The 22,665-nt window shown below is 35.2% G+C and overlaps 1 protein-coding gene across 2 annotated transcripts in view; it reads left to right on the top strand.

The window, feature by feature from the left end:
* The first annotated feature begins 4,276 nt into the window (after nucleotides 1-4,276).
* C6H4orf45 (chromosome 6 C4orf45 homolog) overlaps nucleotides 4,277-22,665 on the top strand; it is a 154,743-nt gene continuing 136,354 nt past the window's right edge. The window contains exon 1 of one of the 2 annotated variants that reach the window (XM_051965745.1): nucleotides 4,277-4,413. In XM_051965745.1, the coding sequence (XP_051821705.1) occupies nucleotides 4,389-4,413 (25 nt within the window). In that variant the 5' untranslated portion in view covers nucleotides 4,277-4,388. The remainder of the gene's footprint in view (nucleotides 4,414-22,665) is intronic. The other variant, XM_051965744.1, reaches the window with a different exon arrangement.

Raw genomic sequence — 22,665 nt, 5'->3', positions numbered from 1 at the left:
TTCAAGAACAAAGGACAAATAACAAAAACAACAATTTTGCTTAACCCCTATCTTCTTTAAAGCAAGACTGGTGTTACTTCCTATAGTGACTTTTTTTGATTTCTCCTCCTACCAGTTTGAGTTCTCTTCTCCCTAAAGTTACCTTGTACACCTATCTAAGTACATATTATATCCCTCATGATCACCACCTCTTCCAGTAGAAGGTAAGCTCCTTGAGGGCAGGAACTGTTGTTTGTTTTTGAAAAGGACCAAAGACATTGTAGGGTTGTCTCAACTTGCAAGTGAATTGGATCAAAGTGAAGTAGTCATTAGCCTCACTCTCTCTTCCTGAGTCAATGAAATTAAGGCAAGACAAAAGTCAAGATATTTGGTGATGGTCAAGTTATAGTGGATGACCTTAACTTCTTCAGGACCTGACCAAGCGCTAATTCCTTCATAGCATCTACTTCAGCTGACTTCATAACCTCTGGAACAAATTACCCTCATCCATCCATTCCATCAGGAGAAGTCTTCATATGCTTGATGTTGACGTCTCCCTAATTCGCCAACCCGTAACAACAATGATCCCTACCCAATGATTCTTTTCCATCTTGCTTAATTTTTTGTCCATGCTTTCTTCTAAACTTGTCAGAGTGTCCAACCAACCTTTGTAGGGACCATATCCTAATATTTGAAGGATTCCAATGGAGGCTTACTCATCCATCATTTATCCTTCCCTTTAAGAAACATTATTGACCTTTTTTTTTTTCAGGCTTTCTAATGACAATATTTAGGAAAAAAAATTCAAGAAAACTTCACGAGGTTATTTCTCCTTTTCCTCCAATTTGCCCTTCCATCACGCCATCATTTAAAAAAAAATTCACTTTAAAAAGTAGGTTTTATTGAGTTTCCATTTTTACTTTATTATCATTTCCAGATATTTATGTTCTTTCTGCCCACTGTGGAATGAAGGAAACAGTTGAGCAGGAGCAACTGATACTGGGACATCTAGCAATGTATGTAGCATTTTGTCCTTATAGTCCCCTGCTTTTCTGCCAAGAGAAGGGAAGTGTGTTCTCTTATCTTCTCTAAGTCTTTTTTTCAATCATCACTGAGAAATTGTCAGAAAGAACTTGGTTCAGATCTTACAAGTTGTAGTGCTTTTTGAGATATGTCAATGTAGTCACATTTTCTCATCTGTAAAATGAAGGGGTCAAACTCAGTGGTTTGAAGGAGACTCAAAGTTACTTTCAGTTCTAAAACTCTCTATGATCTTTTCACCAAATATTTCTCCTCATACTCTGATTCTCCTTATTTGCCTTTCCCCTGGCCTAGCCTTGTGATGTGGCTAGAAATGTAGGCCTTGTGTCCACACCAGAGCCCAGAGCTCTATAGAAGCCATAAGTTTGTGAGCAAAGTGGAGCAAAAGATGAGAATTAAATGATCCTTTTGTCTCTGTTAGGGTATTAACAAGAGGAAGCTAGGCGATTCAATGGATAGAGGGCTGGGCCTAGAATCAGGAATACTCATCTTTGTGAATTCAAATCTGACTTCAGACACTCGCTAGGTAAAAAATATCTGGCAGTAGTCTAGCAATTCACTTAATCCTGTTTGCTTCAGTTTCTCATCTGTAAATATTAACTGGAGAAGGAAATGGCAAACAATGAAGTAGGAAAGATAGGTCTGTAAATTACTAGAATATAAGGTCAGGAAAGAACTATGATAAGTGAGAGATTTGTGAGAGAAGTAGAGAGAAATCTAGGGGAAATATCTTTTTAGCAGGGGTGGGAATCTGGGAGGTGAGGCAAGGCAACATGCATTTATTAAGTGTTCGCCTTACTAAATGTGTACATTTAATACACTAAACTCTTGAGTATACAAATATAAGCAAAAAAAGGATGGTCCCACCCCTAAATGAGCTTACATTCTAATGGAGGAAGACAACACACTAAAAGAGAATTGAAAAGCTGGAGAGGAAAGTAGAGGTAACCTATCAAAAATCCTGAGAATCAGAAGCAAAGCTGATAGAAGAATGAAACATTGCAGGTAGTCTGGGTCCTAGGAAGGAAAGGAGGGATCTCAAAAGGAAGTGAACTGTGGGAGAGAAGGTAACTATGAGGGATGGTATAAACAACCAGCGGGAGATGAGAAATAGCAGGACAGAAATAGGACATACTGAGTCATGTGGTTTGGCTTGAGAGTAGTATATTTGAAAGGGATCATAGAATATAAAGATGGAAGAGACTTTTGGGGATCATTTAGGTCATAGCTTTCATTTTACAAATGAAGAAATGAAAGCCCAGTAATGTTTAGTGATTTATGTAATATCAAATAGGTAGGGAGTAACAGGAAAGATTCAGACTCAGGCCTAATTCCAATCCAGTGCTAGTAGATAGGGCAGATATATAGGTTAGAATCAGATAGGCTGTGGCAAGCCTTGTAGGCCAGGATCAAGAATTTATTTTTTATTTAACAGATACATGTAGTAGGGAGAAAGTGAACATTTTTTGAGCAGAGAATTTACTTGTTCAAAGCACTACCTTCTGAACTATATGAAGGGAAATAAAGTGAAAGGAAAAAAAATCTCAATTTAGAAACTTCTGCACTCTTACCTTAATAATTCATATGAGAATTCTGGGAGTTAAGAGTTATCTTCTGAGCAGCATTCATTTATTCATTCATTTGAATGTTAATAAACATTTATTATATGCCATGGGGCCATTTATCCTTTCAACCTCAATTTTTTCATCTGTTAGATGGGAATTATAATACTTTTAGCAACTGCTTCAGAGAATTGCTGTGACATCAAAACATCATATAATATATGCAAAGCACTTCTTAAGCTAGAAAGGACTCTATAAATACCCATAATTACATGCAAATAATTATAATATAATAATTATGTATCATTAAGATTATATAATGAAATTAATGGTAAATTATGATCATTATCCTAAAAACCTAGTCCAATGTCTCAGCATGGCTTGGAGATATGAAAATGACCTTTACAAAGTACACTAAATGTTGCAAAGTATTTTACATACAGCATGTCATCTGAACCTCACAACAGTGCTCTAAAGGTTTTATTATTTTCATTTTACAAATGAAGAAACTGAGACTTAGACAATTACTTGCTTATGGCTTCCCAGCTGGGTGGCAAAGGAAGGCCTTGAATGCAGGTCATGCTGATTACAAACCCAACATTCTCCACTATTCCTTATTGCTTCTCTGAAGTAAGCACAGAAAGGTGGACTGGAAGAAGATTAGGGAGATCCGTGGATGTCAGATTCATTCATTTGAGTAGAAGACTGATGTCTTCAGAGAACTATTACATTAATGGGTAGGATGGATTTAAAAAGGGAAAGAAAAGAGATGAAAAGACCAATTAGGAGTCTTTTGGCCTAGCCTATCTTGAAAAAAAAAAAGGGTACTTAACCTAGGCTAGAGTAGAAGGAGATAGATGGTAGACATAATAGTCAATTAAATAATTAAATAAGATTTATTTCAAGTCCCAGGTAAAATCTCATCTTCTATTAAAGATGCCTTTCCTGATCCTCTTTTACTCTGTTGATTAGATCAGCAGTTCATCCTGTCTATATTTTGTTTATACATAATCATTTATATGTTGTCTCCTGCATTAAACAGAGAATTCCTGGAGAATGGGACTCTCCTTTGCCTTCCTTTGCATTTTCTTGTACTTAATCCAGTGCCTTGGTAGGACTTAAAAATGTTTAAAAATGCTGACTGAATTGACAAGTCAAGTGTCAGTTGCAAATGGAGATAAGGGAAAGGGAAGAGTCACAGATTACTATAAAGTTTCAGGCATAGGTGAAGTGAAAATGGTATGACCAAAACCGCCAAATCAAGAAGGAACTTGGGGATCCAAGACAAGGTCATTAGTTTTAGATATACTGCATTTGAGTTGTATTAAAGACAAAAATGTACAGTAGCAAGCAATTAGAGCCATAGGTAAAAAGATCTAGAGACAGTTTTGTTTTTTTTTTTTTTGGGGGGGGATGCTGTCCATAGAGATTGTCTATGTTCACAAAGAGGACATAGATTGATAGAAACAAATCATCTTTCCATCTTGTTCCTTTGATAATTCTTTTCTGTATCCCGTCCTTAAGATCTTCTTCCATTATGAGCTTCTATCAAGCCTTTACTCTTATTACCATCACTGGACAGACACTGTGAAGGGATGCTATGACTTTAAAAATCCAAGAAGCAGCATGAGAATGCTGGGATGCTCTATAAAGGGTAAGGGACACTCTATTTCCCAGTCACAAAGAGTTCTTAGCAACCACTTTGGAGAGGAGTTGGGAGGCTTGAAATTGACAGTTGGTTCTGTCAGGAGGAAAAAACAGTATCAAGAGCTTCTTTCTCAGAGGATTTGTCAAAGGGAAAGCCTTATGGGGAGAAGAATAATTTTCACAGGTAAATCTGAGAGCTTCATCTTCCACTGTACAAAAATCTTGCCTTCCTCTCTTCTCATATGCACATGTATGTATATAGAGTAACTATAGTCTTGTGATATAATTTGGCTTTTTGTTGTTTTTGTGAGGCAGTTGGAGTTGAGTGACTTGCCCAGGATCACACAGCTAGGAAGGTGTTAAGTATTTGAGTCCATATTTGAACTCACATCCTCCTGACTCCAGGACAGATGCTCTATCCACTGCTCCATCTGGCTGCCCATTGCAGTATGTTTGATACAACTGTACATATAGTCTGCATATTCACAGGATGTTGCTAGAGACAGATTAGCAACAATGTATATTTCATGGATCAGATAACTAACATTTCTTAAGCTCCTATTATGACTTAGTCATTGTAAGCATTGGGGATACAAAGAAAAGTAAAAGACAGTTCCTGCTCTTGAGGATCATATAGTTTATATAAAATCCATATATATATATGTATATAAAACATATATAACATAAAGCCCATGTTATTCTCTGAGAGCTTCAATTTTTCATTGTTTGAAGTAGTCAAACACTAGAGAACCAGCCTTTGCTTTTCCTCGTCAGCGTTTCTCACAGAATACTTTTAATTTCCATACACCTATTAGATATGCAGATGAGACAATGTTAAGAAATTTCATGGGATCATAACTTCAAGCTTGAAAGAACTTTAGAGATCATCAAATCTAAGATTCTTAGTAGTCAGGGAGTTCAAGAGTTTGAGTGGAGAAAATTTATAGATTTCATTTCAATATAATTGGTTTCCTTTGTAATGCCATGTATTTTATTTTATGCATATAAAATCATTTTGAGATGGGATCCACAGGTTTTAGCAAAAGCCTAGATTCTAACCAAAAGGAACCATGGAACAAAAATGATTAGTGACTCCTCATCTAATCCATCTCCTCATTTTATAGATTAGGAAATTGAGGCCCAATGACATTAAATGAAATGTCATTGCCCCAGATTCTTCCTGATTACCTCTTGGCTGCAGCAGCCATGATTTACCCAAAGTTATGTTGTAAGTAATCTGCCTCAGAGGTGGGATGCAAATTCAATCGAGATCAGAGAGTTCCAGTATAGTACTCCCTAAGTACTGACTTGCTTCCTTTTGTCATTCTTTCAATGTTGTTTTAAATTGTGCATTTTATATATAAAGAAATTTGGTAAAATAAAAAGCTATTAAAATGGAGGGAGGGAAGGGAGTGACTAAGTTTTCTTCAACACTCCCTGTAGTAAAATTTCCTTCATGTGAGCTAACCTGAAGGGCACTCTGAAGAAAACTGGATTATGGATAGAACATTTTATCATTTTATGTCATTTTATTATCGTAAAGCAAGATGACCATTGGAATAGAACTAAATTGAGCTAGTAGTCAATAAATATAAAGAATTCTCAGAGAAAAACTTGAAAAGATGCTACAAATCATCATAATGCCCGTAGAATTAGGCAGAAGTTTACTGAGAAAAGTTTATTGAGTTTATCTAAGAGAAAAAAGTTTGTTAAAGAAATTAAGAGAGTAAACAAGATTGTGGGGAGAATGTTTCAAATGCTGGAGAATAAACTTTTCAAGCACCTTTGAGTGCTATTACACACAATTGTCATGCTAACTACAAATGCTTTTAAAGTTCCCTATTTATTGGCTACTAGCTAAATTTAGTTCTGTTACAACATTCATTTTGCTTTAAGGTAATAAAATGACAAAAAAAGGATATAGATAATGTTCTATCCTTAATCTAGTTTTCCTCTTCTTCAGACTGGCCTTCAGGTTAGCTCACATGAAGGTAATTTTACTACAGATGAGTGTTGGACAAAAGTTAGTCACTCCCCCTCTCCCCCATTTTAATAGCTTTTTATTTTACCAAATACATGCAAAGATAATTTTCTACATTCACCTTTACAAAACTTTATGTTGCAACTTTTTCTCCTTCCCTTTCCCAATCCCTCCCATTGTCAGCAGCAGTTCAATATAGATTAAATACATGCAATTCTTCTAAATATATTTCCATAAATGTCATTCTGTGTAAGAAAAAATCAGATCTAAAGGTGAAAGAAAAAAATGAGGGAAAAAAGGCAAACAACAACAAAAACAAAATAAGATGAAAATACTGTGCTTTGATCCATATTGTCTTCCTACTTCTCTTTCTGGATGCAGATAACACTTGCCATCACAAGTCTTTTGGAATTGCCTTGAATCACCTCATTGTTGAAAAGAACCAAATCCATCACACAAACTTACTTTGCAAATGCTTGGAGCAAGATTAGAGAAGTTAATGGCCCAATGTCACATAGACTAGATGGAGTTCTACAGTTTTGTTTTCTGGTTTTAAGAAGTCTTTAGTTCTTTTTTGCCTGTATCCATCTCTCCATTGCCTGTCTGTCTTTGTTTCTTTGTTGACCATGTCTATAACTTAATACTTATCTGTTTGTGTATGTATAATTGAATACCTATAGAAAGCTCTTGAGGAAGGATACCCTTTTATTATTCTGTTGTTTGAGGTTCAGTACCAAATAGCACCAAATAATGATTTTGATGATCAAGCACCAAATGATGAGATTTAGTAGAGCAATTGACACCAAATGCTGTTGTTTGGTATCAAATTTGAAGAATTTATAATGGCCTTTCTTTTTGGCAAAAGGTACATTTGTTTATGAAGAGAGGTTACAGACAACACGAAGAGGTAAAATAGACAGTAAATGTGAAATAGATTTGGGAGAGCATATGATTAGCAAGGAAAGGAATTTTAACAATTAATAATGAAAAAGTCAAGTTCCCTAGTGGAATTCACAATTAACCAGGAAAAAGAGAATACTCCATGAGGTGGGAGTACACCATTGACTGAAGTTTAAATTCCTAGAGGAGTTTATCACCCTAAAAGAGTTAGCTATAAGAAAAAGACACCTCACAATCAAGAAAAAGGGAATACTCCATGAGGTGGGAATACACCTAGCAGCTTATATCCATAGAGGAATTTATCACCCTAAAAGAGTTAGCTATAAGAAAGAGAAAAACACCACGAGGCAGAACATCACAGAAAGCCAACCCAAAAGGGATTCAGCAAAGACAATATGGGGTCATGGACATATTTACAGGAGGAATATAACATTTTGATATAATTTGGCTATTGGATATGGTAAACTGGGATTACCCATGACCCCCTGTGAGGTGGTCAGACTGTAAGTCTGAGCTGATCCTTATCAGTGCCCTTCCCTGCTTACCTCTGGGCAAATTAAAGTCTTAGGAAGAGTCTGGGAGAACTGAGTGTTTTATTAACTCAATGTGGTCACAAGTGGGTCCTGACCTAGGTTTTTCTGCTTTTGAGATCAGCTCTCTACCCCATAAGCTATATTTTCCCTATGGTAATTCTATTGTGCTTGAAAGAAAGATTGATGAATAAAAGAAAAGGTTAGATTTGTGTCCTGTCAAAGAGGAAGCCCTTGTTCCAAGATCTATGAGCAATCTACTCAGAACACTGCAGAATTTCAGGTTGTAGAAGACTGATCAAAATGCAGAAGTTCTATTAGAAAAAGATTAGGAATGGCAAGAACCTGCCATAAGCCATTTTTATGTATGAAACTGTAAATGGTGGAAGAAGTACGGAAATGTATATGCAATTTGGAAAAGAATCACTCCATTAAGCTGACTTGTGAACCCATTAGTTTGTCTCTGCTTTTACCCTGTGAAGCTGCCACACTAACAGTACTGTCTAAAATTCAATTACTTTAAACATGGAAAATGACTTCACACTGAGCTGTCAGTGGGTTTCCTTTATGGAATAAGGAATTAAAAAAAATATTATAAAATCACATAGGCAGTTCAGAAGGAAGCCTGGTGTAGTGAATTAAGCAAGAATAGGCTTGGGAGTCACAAGGAACTGTGTTCAACTCATACCTCTTATACTTGTGGCTCTGTGAATTTGGTCAAGTTAATCAGTCAACTAGTATCTATTAAGTTTCTACTATATCCTAGGCATTATGTAGAGCACTAGGATTACATAGAATAGGGGAGAGGAGAGGGGAGGGGAAGCGAAAAACAATCTCAACTCTCAAGAAATTTACAATTTATTTTTACTTTGAAGTGCCCAGGCAACTCCCTTAGAATATTGGCTTCCAAAGTGTGGTCCTGAACGGATCATCAAGGATGACAGCAATCTCTCTCCAACCCTCTCCCTTAGGAAAACACAGCCTGATCTGCAAAGGCTATGTGATCAACTAATTAGAAACTGGAAAGATAGGACCCTTGCTAAAATAGCCAATCAAAGGACTTGTCACAACCAGACCAATTTCTATTTTCATAAATTTTTCTATTCATCTTCCTCCCTAAACTATGGGAGTGCCCCACAGATATGTAGAATTTAGGTTCCTTGGGGCAGTTATATGCTAAATTAATATCTAAATGTTGCTGATGAGCAGGTTTTATTGGGAAAGTAATGTCCCAGAGCCTTCCTGATTACCTCTTGGCTGTAGCAGGTTCCTCAGAAGGTAGGTTTTATGGTTTATTCACAGTGAGTAAGAGATCCCTTTCCCTCTCTATTTTTGATTATGGGAAGAATGTTGTGTGTAAATCACACAGAATAAACAAATATTGTAATCTGAATGACAGATCTCATTACATTATCTTTTTCCCAAAACCTATCCTTTCTTAAAAAACTTACCAAAAACAAAACAAAACAAAACAAAACAAACAAACAAAAAAAAAACCAAGTCATCTGCATGTGTGTATTCTCCTTCTTGAACTGTGAAATGTCTTAAGACAATTTTCCGGCTTTGTAAATAAGCCCTTAATGAATATATGTTGAATTTATACAATTGAATCTTTCAGAGCCTTTAAAAATTTTTAAATGTAAAGCAGCTAGATAAGAGTGCTGGGCCTGGAATCATCAAGGTTTTTCTTCCTGAGTTAAAATCTAGCCCCAGAAGTTTACCAGCTGTGTGACCCTGGGCAAGTCACTTAACCCTGTTTTTCCTGAGTTTTCTTATTTGTAAAATGAATTGGAGAAGGCAATGGCAAACTACTTCCATATCTTTGCCAAGAAATCTTCATGAGGAGTTGAACATTAATGGCAAGCAACTGAACAACAACAAAAGTAACAAAACTAGCCAATTATTAACATAATATAAGTGTTTTATCCATTTACATATTAACTTTATATATATATATATTTGCTGTTTATTTTCCCACATTTAGGATCTCTCTTAAAATTATAGACTTATTGGCTTAGAGTCAGAAAGACAGAGAGACAAAGAGAGACAAAATGAGAGAGAGAGAGATCTGTTATTCCATCCTTTTTCTCTTATATATGAAGAAACAGTTCCAGAGAGGTTAAATGCATGGCTAGCATATAGTGTCCAGTTTTATCCCTAGCCTATCATTAATGATCAAAAAGTTAATCATATAAGGTTATCTTCTTATTACATTTTTCAAGGAATCTTGAATGATTTTGTTTTTTGGATTGGAGACACCATGTTTGAAGAGAACTTTTGAAGCTGTATTTTGTCTTACCAAATTAAATGCCTTTTTATAATAAATGAACAATAAGCAAAGTGGAATCTTGTATTCACTATACTCTTATCAGTTATGTGATGGTACATATGTTACCTGCAGCAGAATATTGCTTATAAAAGTCTTCCTGTTTCCTACTAATATCTTCTTGACTGAAGGATGCCTCTCAATATGTGTAGAGATGAATTCTCATACAAATTTTATATCAATAGAAAAGTAGGCACATAGATTGAATTGATTTTCTCTCAGTGGCCTTTAATAGAAATTAATAAGATCTGAAGCATTTTATTTAATACCTTTGGTAACTATTCTTCATTTATCTTATCAATCAGTCTCTTCAGCACCTTGATAATTTTTCTATTTCCAGCATGAGGTTTTTTTTTTTTTTATTACTCATTTGGTCTAGTCCCTATTAGATTATGACTTCCTCAAGTGCTGGGATTATCTTTTGTTATTCTTTTCTATCCCCAGTACTTAGACCCTCAAATGGCAGATATTTAATAAATTTTTGTTGACTGACTGAATTCAGTTGCTTTTCATGACTATTTTTTCTTTACCTTGTATGTAAGCCCATCTGAAACTATGACATTGGATTCTGAATGGCAGTTCTACAATCCTTTTTGTTGAAAAACATCCTTAGGGTCAGTGGTGAAAAATTATCCTTGCATATGTTTTGAAAATAAAAAGCTTCAATAAAATTAAAAAAAAAAACATCCTTTATGAAAAAATTTTGTAGATTGTTTCCATTTTGTTTCACTTGCCCTTCCATTTTTGTCCTTTAAATGTTTTTGGCATGCATTTGCTTGGTTGGGTCTCTTATCAAGGTTTCTTTCACTTGGTTTTACCTTCCATTGTTTCTGCTCTCCGTATCTCTGCTCATATTTTTCTTCATCATCCTTCTCCAAGATTTTATGAATAAGTTTTTATTTTTTAATTCTAAACTTCTGTTGTTTTGGTTATCATGTTTTTCTGCTTCACAAGGAATCCAAGTATTTATGCTGAACAGGCTTTTTAAAGACTCTTTTGGTCTCCTTACTATAGGAATTGATTTACATCAATTAAAATTCATGTGAAATTAGTATGTGCCTGTTCTTTCATCCATATCCCATTTTTCATAATCAATAACTAATTTAAATAGTTCAGGATGGAGGTGTTTTAATTGAGTGTTTGATCTTTTTCTCATTTTATACTTTGTTCTAGCTTCGTACTAATTTTCATCTTATCTGTAACAAGCTAATGGTCTGACTGTGGAATTCAGCTGAATCAGGAATGACTCCTGTATTAGTAATGAGCTATTTTCTGTCTGTTAAAATAGTCAATTTTGGATTTTGTTATAGTATTATGTATTAGTTATGTCTAACATATTTCTTTTCCTAAAGAAAGTATTGATATATAGATATGAGACTTCTATGTAGTCTATAAATCTTTGACTTTTCTCATTTTTTCCTGATCCATATTTTTAAATTGTTTTTATTAAAGCTTTTTATTTTCAAAACACATGAATGGACAGTTTCTCAACATTAACCCTTGCAAAACCTGTGTTCCAATTTCCCTCTCCCTTCCCCTACTCCTTTCCCTAGATGGCAAGTAATCCAATATACTAATTCATATTTTCCAATATATTTTTCACCATAATTACCATGACCATGGATTTAAATCACCAAATACCATTTTACTTTGGAGAGCCTTATTCAATTATTCAATTTTCTTATTCAATTTTTCTTATGCCATCACTTGTGATAGAAACTATAGTTATTTTCATTTTTGTTATTCAACTGTTTCATTATCATTTCAGCAAAATCATCAAATTTGATAAAATTTTAGTTTTTCCATGTCTTTTTCCACTTGCTGGACATTGGGGGATCTTTATATCTCACATTTAGAGTTCCAACAACTAAATTAAAGTGTATAGATAGTCAAAGAACTGTGTGATTCTTTATATTCTCTGCCCAGTCTTACTCCACACCCTACCCCCTACCCTGAGCTCTACCATTATCACTGAAGAAAAAGAAGTTGTTGCCCAGGACTGAAGTCCACTTCCTATTTGTGTATGCTTCATGAATTGCTGTGGCCAAAATATTTATCACCAAATGGTCATGAGTATTTTTGTCTTTAGCTAGATATCCACGAAGATGTCTTAGTCTTTTGGTGAGGGCAATATCATAGTCTTTCCAACACGAGAGGATATCTTGTGACAAAATTTCACTGGTATAGTCTTCAAAAACCCAGGCTTCCCTACAAACCAAAAGGCAGCTTAGATAAAAGACTTTATAGACTACTTTCCTAACTCAACACATTTAAGGGTATCCAGCTGATTTTTAACAGGAAATAAAATGTATCCTCACACCGGATTCTCTCAGCTTCCATTCTTCATATAAACTTCTGTAACACGGGTCCAGCAAAAGCAATTTTCAGATTCTGTCAATTCATTTCAATAAGCTTTTACTGTGTGTCACCTTTGTGCAAAGCACCCTGCTAAGTGCCAACAGAGATACAAAGATAAATGTCAAGACTTGTATGTTCAGGGAGCAATAATTTAGCAAAGCAAAATAATATATACAAGAAACTATAATACCAATTAAAACATTGTCATCTTATAGAAGAAGTGAGCATGTAGGAGATGAGGCTAAAAGTTAGCTTGGAACAAAATTACGAAGCCTGAACACAGATGAGCAGCCACGGAAGGGTTTGATCAGAGCTAAGCATTATTAGGAAGATATGACTGGCCTAGTTGTATAGGTTGGACTGGATGAAAGGAGACAATCTTAGAAGACAATTATAAGTAAAAAAAGGTAAGATAGAGTAAGAATCTGATCATTTCCATGATAGTAGGGATGAATTTGAGAAATGTAGTTCAGGGACTGATTATTTTATCATTATTATTATAGCTTTTTATTAACAAAACATATGAATGGGTAATTTTTCAACAATGACCCTTGCAAAAACTTCTGTTCCAATTTTTCCCTTCCTTTCTTCCACCCCCTCCCCTAGATGGCAGGTAGTCCCATACATGTTAAATATGTTAAAGTATATCTTAAATACAATATATGTGTACATATTTATACAGTTGCCTTGCTGCACAAGAAAAATCGGATTTAGAAAGAAGGTAAAAATAACCTGGGAAGAAAAACAAAAATGCAAGCAAACAATAACAGAAAGAGTGGAAATGCTATGTTGTGGTCCACACTCCTTTTCCAGTATTCTTTTGCTGGGTGTAGTTGGTTCTGTTTATTACTGCACAAATGGAACTGATTTGGATCAGTTGTTGAAGAGAGCCACGTCCATCAGAATTGATCATCATGTAGTATTGTTGAAGTGTATAATGATCTCCTGGTTCTGTTCATTTCACTTAGCATCAGTTCATGTAAGTCTCTCCAAGCCTCTCTGTATTCATCCTGCTGGTCATTTCTTACAGAACAATAAAATTCCATAATATTCATATACTACAATTTACCCAGCCATTCTCCAATTGATGGGCATCCATTCACTTTCCAGTTTCTAACCAGTATGAAAAGGGCTGCCACAAACATTTTTGCGCATATAGGTCCTTTTCCCTTCTTTACATATGCTCTCCAGAATGGTTGGATCCGTAGGGATTGATCCTTAACAGGATAATAGAGTAATTTTTTTTAAAGATCTGGAAGGTACCTTAGAGGCCATTCATTAAGTCTAACCTTTCCATTTTACAGATGAGGAAACTGAAGTCTCTTGGCAGCTCATCTGAAGCAGAAAGTAAAAAATGAGTTTGCAATTTTAGACCTGCTTTATGGGGAAATGATGATGCCTTAACAGAAATAGGGATGCTTAAGAAGTACAAGACTTGGGGGAAAAGTAATCATTTGATCAAATAAAGGAATTGACAGTTACTTTTTTTTGAAGATATAGATATGTATATATATATACACACACATAATTTTATTTTATTTTATTATTTTTAATAACTTTTTATTTACAAGTTATATGTATGGGTAACTTTACAGCATTGACAATTGCCAAACCTTTTGTTCCAATTTTTCCCCTCCTCCCCAGCCCCTCCCCTAGATGGCAGGATGACCAGTAGATGTTAAATATATTAAAGTATAAATTAGATACACAATAAATATATATGAGCAAACCGTTATTTTGCTGTACAAAAAGAATCGGACTCTGAAATATTGTACAATTAGCCTGTGAAGTAAATCCAAAATGCGAGCAGGCAAAAATATAGGGATCGAGAATTCGATGTAATGATTCTTAGTCATCTCTCAGAGTTCTTTCACTGGGTGTTGCTGGTTCAGTTCATTACTGCTCCATTGGAACTGATTCGGTTCATCTCATTGCTGAAAATGGCTAGGTCCATCAGAATTGATCATCATATAGTATTGTTATTGAAGTATATAATGATCTCCTGGCCCTGCTCATTTCACTCAACATCAGTTTGTGTAAGTCTCTCCAGGCCTTTCTGAAATCATCCTGTTAATAGTGTTCCATAACATTCATATACCACAATTTATTCAGCCATATTCCAATTGATGGGCATCTACTCGGTTTCCAGTTTCTGGCCACTACAAAGAGGGCTGATTGGCAATTATTTTTAACATGAACCTAAATTTTTGTATGTGAACTTGAGGTTTCAGTAGGATATTCTGAGTCAAGGTGTACAGTAAGTGATTGAAGATATCGATCAGGAGCTCAGGAGAAGGTTAAAGTTAGACATAAAGACTTGGAGTCATCTGCATATAATATTATTGTTGATTTTCTGGAAAAGGATGAGATTGACAAAGGAGACACTATGGAGACAGCACAGAAGGCTGAAGACAGAGTCTTTGGGGCTGCCCATATTTAAGGAACTAAAGGATTTAACTGAGGAAATACAAGAAAGGAGAAAGAGATAATCAAGAAAGATAAAATCAGAGAGATGATAATAAAACCAGGAAAGAATTTTAAGGAATAAGGACTTCTCAGCAGAATTACATACGGCACAGAAGCCATAGAGAATGAAACTGAGAAAATATCATGCGGTTTGGCAAATAGAAGGTTCCTGGTAACCTTAACACTTTTAGGAAAGTGGTAGATAAAAATGCATTTTAGAATGTGCTAAACATAGTAATTTATATCTGCCTGAAATTATGTAAGCAACTGTTATGAATTCCTAGACTCAACCACTGAAATTTGTTTCGTAAGATAACTGAGTTCACCAGTACACGTGTTTGGGACAGGCAGTACAGATGGAAAATGGGATGCACCAGAATTGAATATATAGAAGAGAGCAGGTTGGATTGCCTTTAGGAAACTACATAGTGCTTTTTAATAACCCCAAACTGTTTTCTGGCATAAACTCCCCATTTTATATACAAAGATAGTCCAAATAATGTATGAATGAAAAGCTTGGCACCCCGCAATTTGTAGAGAATTAAAGTTGTAGCTGATCCAAAGGACAATGGAAAGATGCATGGTGGGTCATGCAGCATAACCACAGTTATAATTTGATGAGCTCAAAAATTATAACAACAAATATCATAAAGGAATTATCAGAAAAGGAGGTTACCAGTGAAAAGAATTAGAATGAACAGTTTGAGTTCTATCAAAGCCCAAGAAATAGAAAAAAGCCTTTAGCATATTGGTTGAATTCTCCCTAGAGGAGAATTGTGTAGGGTGAGAAGTCAAAGATCTGTTGTTATCTCTTGGTTGATTGGTTGTTGTCCTTTGTCCTTGAAAAGGACCAAAATAACTTTACTATGTTGGAGTCAAAATACAGTATGTCCAACTGTGGTTGATCAGACCAATATGAGCTTGGAAAAATCTATCACACATAAATAGTACACATGAAATGAGATATCTGCCAGTGAAATGAATACTCAGGGTAATGAGATCACAGATCTATTGAACTATTAAAGAGAAAACCACAAAAAAAAGTTTTTCTACTTACTGTATTTTCATGTAATATAAAAGAAATATCTATTAAGCACCTACTACAATACATAGCACTGTGTTATAGGGATATGTAAAGTTTATAATAATAATTCACTTTTATGTGGCTTTAGTCTTTGCAAAGTTCTTTACATGTATTATTTCACACTTAGATGAAATATCTTCTCTGCCCTCAAGAATTGATGGTATAATAAGGGGATGAGATACCAATATATCTCTAATATGCAGTATTACATAATAAAAAAGTGGGACTTTTTTAAAAAAAAATTCTTATATGTGAAGCTTGAGGGGAAAAATAGGTCTTTATCAGCTTGGACAGGGGGAAATCATAGAAGGATTCCTGAAGAAAATGATATAATAATTGACTTTTATATGGTGCTCTAATCTTTGCAAAGCACTTTCTATATATAGAAGTTTATAGGGCCACGATAGTGTTTGGCTGAAAAGGAAAGCTACCTACTCCCTCTTGGAAGACTTCCACTCTTGGATGGGTAGAACCACTCTTTCTTTTAAGGAGGCTTATGATGACCTTTACAGGTTAATAGCAGTAAGAATCAAAATGAGAGAAAATCTGCAGGAGATATTACAGAGACAGAATCAAAAAGATACAGTAAATGATTGAATATGAAAGATAAAAGAGGGGAAAATAAAAAGTAACATCAAGATTATAAATACAGGTGACCTAGGGAATAGAAGTAGAACAGAGATAATTAGCAAAAGGAAGCAAATCTCTGGTAAGGAAAAAATGAGCGTAGTTTTGGATAATCCAACAAGTATTTATTAATCAACTACTACAGGCCAGGCAATATTGGTTGAATTTGTATTTATGGGACATCCAAAGGATGTGTTCTATAGATAGTTTTTGATAGTGATCTAGAGTTCAGGAGTAAGATTGAGATCAGCAGACAATATAGATATAGTAGTCATTTGCAAGATGACAATAATTTAATCTATAGCTATGAATGAGATTATCCCTCTACAGTAAGGAATTATAAGATGAAAAGTCAGCAAAAGAGAGAGAGGGAACAATATGAGGCTAGGAGAAGAAACAGGAAATAAATTTATGAAAGAAAGTACAAGGAGAATGAGAAGAAAGTTACCTTTGTGAGGATTTCTGGTAGGTTTGCTCCTTCAGGTCATTTCAATTGCTTTTTTTTTTTTTTTTGCTAGAGGCCAGTTTAGTGAAAAATGAGCCTTGCTTGTGACTTCTCATTCTTCCATCTTCCTTAAAGTCCTTCTCCCTCTATTCCTGCTTCCTTTCCTTTCATCTTTCCCATGGTTAAGACCATCAGAAAGGCATGAGTGTACACTGACCCCTAGGAAGGAAGCACTTTACCTTTGACACCTGCTGTGTGTGATCCTAGCCAATTTCACTCACAGCAAGTGATAGATGATAAGAACTCTTATTTTTAAGCCTCCCTCTATACCTGGTATTTCAGTCTTGGTTGCCAGCAATTATCTCAGAAAAGGAAGAAGTCTTTTAAAAGGCTCCTTCTCACCACAGTTACAGCCTTTTAGAAAAGGGCACTCCAAAGAAGATGCGTGCTGTGAAAAGTTTGCAAGGAAGTGCAAGAGAAAGATAATCCATTGCCTTAAAGATGAATTGAAGGACCATCATAGTTTTTTTGTTTTTGTTGTTGTCGTTGTTGTCATTGCTGTTGTTTTTTTGTGGGTTTTTTTTTTTTTTACAAGATCCAGTGGGAAAGGAGTACTTAATACTGTATACAATTAGACATTGGCAATTTACTTATAAATCTAGAGATTTATATAGATTTTTTACAAGAACAAAACAAAGGTAGGATAGTACATTAGAAAAATTATTTGGTATTAAGAATACTTGAGTTCAAGTCCCAGCTTTGCAATTTACTATCTGATCATGGACAAGCCACTTATCTACTCCTCTTGACCTCAGTTACCTTATACTCAAAATGAAGTATTGGATTTGACCACCTCAAATCCTTCAGAGTTTGAAAGTATAAAGTTCTAAGTATATAATCCTGTCATCTTTCCTTGTTGGGTCAATTAAAATAGTTACATCCTTTTTGAACCAAGTTAGTATTATTTGGGACTGTGTATTCCCTTTTCCATCAACAAGTCTCTCTTATGTCTTCCATGTTTCCATTTCCTTTGAATAGGATTTTTTCCCCTCCCTAGAACTATTGTTTTTCCAAATTTAATTTATTATTTTCCAATCAATAAGCCTTTAATTTCACTTCTCTACCCTTCATCTCCAACCCCCAATGACCAATAAAAAGAAAGGAGAAAGAAAAATATTCAGACAAAAATTTTCTCCTTGGGCTTGTCCAGGAATAATGTGCTTCATTCTGTATTTTAAGTCCATTCCCTTTCTGGTGTAGGGAATATTTCAATTTCAATCCTCTGAAATTATTGTAAAATTATTTGTTTTTAAGAGAAGAACATAGCTAAGTTTTGTAATAGGGAGAGAGCTAGAAAGGATGTGGAGAAAAGATCCCTTACTATCTTGCAAGCTTCTGCAAGAAAAGTGGGCCTTATCAGAAAAATGGGAATAATAATTGCATCAACCTCACAGGCTTGTTGTAAAGATCGAATATAAAGATTTTTATGCGGCTCTGATAGGTTTGCTTCTTCAGGACATTTTGGTTGCTTCTTTTTAAAAAAATTGCTAGAGGCCAGGAGAATGAAAAAAGGAGCCCTGCTTATGACTTCTCATTCTTCCATCTTCCTTAAAGTCCTTCTCTGTTCCCACTCTTTTCCCTTCATCTTCCCCATGGTTAAAGCCATAAGAAGGGCATAAGTGTACACTGACCCTTAGAAAGAAGTATTTTACCTTTGACACCTGCTGTGTGTGATCCTAGCCAATTTTACTCACAGCAAGTGATAGATGATAAGGACTTTTTTTTTTTTAAGCCTCCCTGTATACCTGGCATTTCAGTCTTGGTTGCCAGCAATTATCTCAGAAAAGGTAGAAGCCTATTAAAAGCCCCCTTCTCACCACAGTTACAGCCTTTTAGAAAAGGGCACTCCAAAGTAGATGTGTGCTGTGAAAAGTTTGCAACAGAGTGGAAGAGAAAGATAATCCATTCTCTCAAGAACAAGATGATGCAGTTAAAAGATTTTTAGGGTACTTTCTGGTGGGAGTTTTTTTCCCTATATGATCCAGCCATTTATCAGCAGCTTTATGAAGAGAACCATTTCCAGAAACAACAAAAGGACAAGGGGAGACTGTCATTTGAAATAATTCACTGGAATGAACAAATGGTTATAATATTCCTATTTGGTGGCTAAATTTTAAACTAGGTGAGAGGTACTTGGAGTTAAGAAGGCCTGGATTCTATCTAACCCTGACTTTATAAGGCTTTATAAGCCTGAGCAAGTCAATTTTTCTAAAGTTAGTTCATTTGTGAAAAATGGATTGAAATAAACATCCTCCTTAGCTCTGTTTAGCTCTAAAGTCAAATCTAAAAACCCTAGTTGCCCACACAAATGAAATGGAGGAAGAACAAGGGTTTTTGATTTGGTAGCTTCCTGAACAAAAGGGTAGCTTGCTATACCAGAGAACCTCAGGTCAGCATGAAGCCAAACTGGAGATCTCTCTAGGGATCCAGAACAGACCCAGAAAAATCATCTTACTCCAAGATCTATGGAAATTTAAGTTATAATGTTTGGGACCTAGAAAACTTATTTAAGCTAGGATCAGTGGTACTAATTTGAGTATATTGACAGCTTCAGGGAAATTTTTAACCTGCAGATTAAAGCAAGGTAGAAACAATCTAGTGCCATGGTGTAGATAAAACTCCTTGAAGGAAAAATCAATTTTATTTTCCTTTTTGTATCTCAGGCACCTTGTACCTGGCATACAGTAGGCATTTAATAAATGCTTGTTTATTAAATGTTGCTTCTGAGCATCTTTCTCTAGGGATGAAGACTTGTGAATAAGTTCAGCTAGTACAATTCAAATGGGCAGCTCCAGGTTATATAGATTTTTATGATTAGCCTCTATTGGTAGGTATTTAATAAATGCTTGTTCCTTGCTGCTGAGCATCCTTCTTTAGAGATGAAGACTTGTGAATAAATTCAGCTAGTACAATTCAGATGGGCAGCTCCAGGCTATATAAATATATATTATAAGCACTTATTTCTAGTGTGTAAGCCCTGAAAGAGTGCAAACCACTACCCAGGACTACTCCAGATGGGTTACCATCATTCATAAGAAGAAAAAGGTGAAGGACTAAACTCCATGGATCACAGAATTGCACCGTGACTCTCCAGATCTACTGGTCTTGCCAATGCATTTGCTTCAGGAATTTTGACAGCTCTCTCCTCCTCTCCATCCCCCAAGCAAGACATGCTAGCTCTCTCCATTATGTGAGGGCAACTTGTGGCACAGATAGAGCAATGGACTGGGAACCAGGAGGACTCATCTTCCTGAGTTCAAATCCAGCCTCAGACACTTAGTAGCTGTGTAATTCTGGGTAAATCACTTAAGCTCATTTTGCCTCAGTTTCTTCATCAGTAAAATGAGCTGGAGAAGGAAATGGCACACTGCTCCAGTATCTTTGCCAACAAAACCCCAAATAGCGTCATTGAGAGTTGTACACAAATGTATAACAATATCCACTTTGTGGCAATCAGCTGTTCAAGGAAGCAGCAGAGTAGTAAAAATATTTCACAAGAATATCCCAAGTACAAGAGTAGGCAGTGATTTTGGCCTCTCACACTCACCTCCATTGATCCTGACACCTGGGAAACTTGGGACTTCAGATTAGTTTTTCAGCACTAGGCAAATATCCCTAAGGGGGCAATCAAAAGATTTTAGATTTAGAATTGGAAGAGATCACAGAAATCATCCAGTCTAATCCATTTTACAAGTGAAGAAAATTAAGTCCCAGAATGGTTATGACTTGACCAAAGTTTCTAAGGTGGTTTTAAATACAGAGTCAGGATTTGAATCCAGAACTTTTTCTCAAAATCAAATACCAACTACCAAATACCCCAATCTCCTGACATAGCTAGAACCCACAGTAGTCTCATGAATCCTAGAAATTGAACACAGTTCTGTCCCTTCTCAGCATCAGATAACTTTGAGACTTTGTTCAGTGCTGAATTCTGATTTCACAAAATTCAACAAGGATAACTTCCATGTGGTCTTGAATCAGGACAGAAGCCTTGCTTTAGTAAATATGAATCTGAAAAACCAACCCCCAAACCCACATTTAAAAAAAAATATTTTTATAGCTTTTTATTTACAAGATATATACATGGGCAATTTTTCAGCATTGACAATTGCAAAACCTTTTGTTCCAATTTTTCCTTTCCTTTTCCCCACCCCTTGCCATAGATGGCAGGTTGACCAATATATGTTAAATAGGTTAAAGTATATGTTAAATACAATATATGTATACATCACCATTTTTTTTAAAGGAAAGGAAATAATCATTTGAAAAGCCTGAAAAATGCACTTGATTCAACTGAATGGAAGTAGTGCATTCCATAAAGCAGTATTAGACAAATGAAATTTTTCCTCTAAAACATCACCCCATTACCCTGGCATGGGTTCTATCAATAAAAAGTTATTAAAAAAAAACATCACCCCTGTGTACAGCATAATTAGGGAATTAAGTATCCAAAAATGTCAGAAAAGCCTTTTGGAGCCATGGAAAGAGCAGTAACAAATTATCTACTAAAATGTATTGTTTGCTAACTGATTTTAGATACTGTATCTTTCTATTCACACAACCACTATCCTATGTATACCATCTCACCACCTTTTGAATAAACTCTTAAAATATTCAGAATATTGTTCCCAGTTAAGACTCTTGTTTTTTTTTCTTTCAATTTATCCTTTCAATTATTGTTCACCAAAATAATCTTCCTAAAGATCAAGTCTAACCATTTCATCATCCCCCTGCTCAAGAACCTTCCATTACTCTCTATTGCCTCTCTGAAAAATACAAATTTCTCTGTTATACATGTCTTTCACAGACTAGCTTCCGCCTTCAGATCCAGGCTTGAACATTATTGCTCTTCTCTCCATATTTCTTTGTTTATTCCAACTAATCATTCTTTAAATTCATTATACTTAGAATGTTCTCCCTATCTTCTCCTCTTAGAATCATAGAAAGTTCTCCCTATCTTCCTCTCTTAGAATCACTAATTTCCTACAAGACCCAGATTGCATGCTACAGGAAGTGTTTCCTGATCTTCCTGACAGTGTTTTTCCTCTCTTCAAATAATCATGTATTTACATATTTGTGATCATGTTATTTTAAAAATTTAAGATTTTTATTTTTCTACAGTTACATTTAAAATATTTTTTAAGATTTGTTTTTAAAAGTTTGAGTTCTAGATTATCTCCCTTATTCCCACCCCTACCTCACATTAAGAAAGCATATGTGAAGTTATGCAAAATATTTCCATAAAAGTCAGATTATATTGTTTTTACACCTCCCCACCCCCAACACACCCCTTCCAAAGCAGAATGGAATATTTTTGTAGGAAGTAGTTTATTTTTCATTTTTTCTTTGAATTTCTACTGTCTTGCACATACTAGATCCTTAACAAATGCTGCTTGGTTTGAACAGTCTAGTCTAGTAGGAAATTAGAGGAAGCCTTTTCATTATCTGCTTTCACATGAGCCCAAGTAAAGAACTAAGGGAGGCTTTTCTTCCTATGTCAGGCAGATCTATCTGAAACCCTTGGGCCCATTAGCTTTCAAAATGTTAACCATCTTGATATGTCAAGCTACCTATGTCTAATATACATCTCTAAGGATTTTAAAGCTTTTTGTAAACATTAATTTCTTAAACTAAGCATCTTCTATTCCCATTTAATAAA

The sequence above is a fragment of the Antechinus flavipes genome, chromosome 6, assembly GCF_016432865.1.
Source record: "Antechinus flavipes isolate AdamAnt ecotype Samford, QLD, Australia chromosome 6, AdamAnt_v2, whole genome shotgun sequence".
NCBI lineage: Eukaryota > Metazoa > Chordata > Mammalia > Dasyuromorphia > Dasyuridae > Antechinus > Antechinus flavipes.
This window is presented reverse-complemented; position numbering and strand designations above follow the sequence as displayed.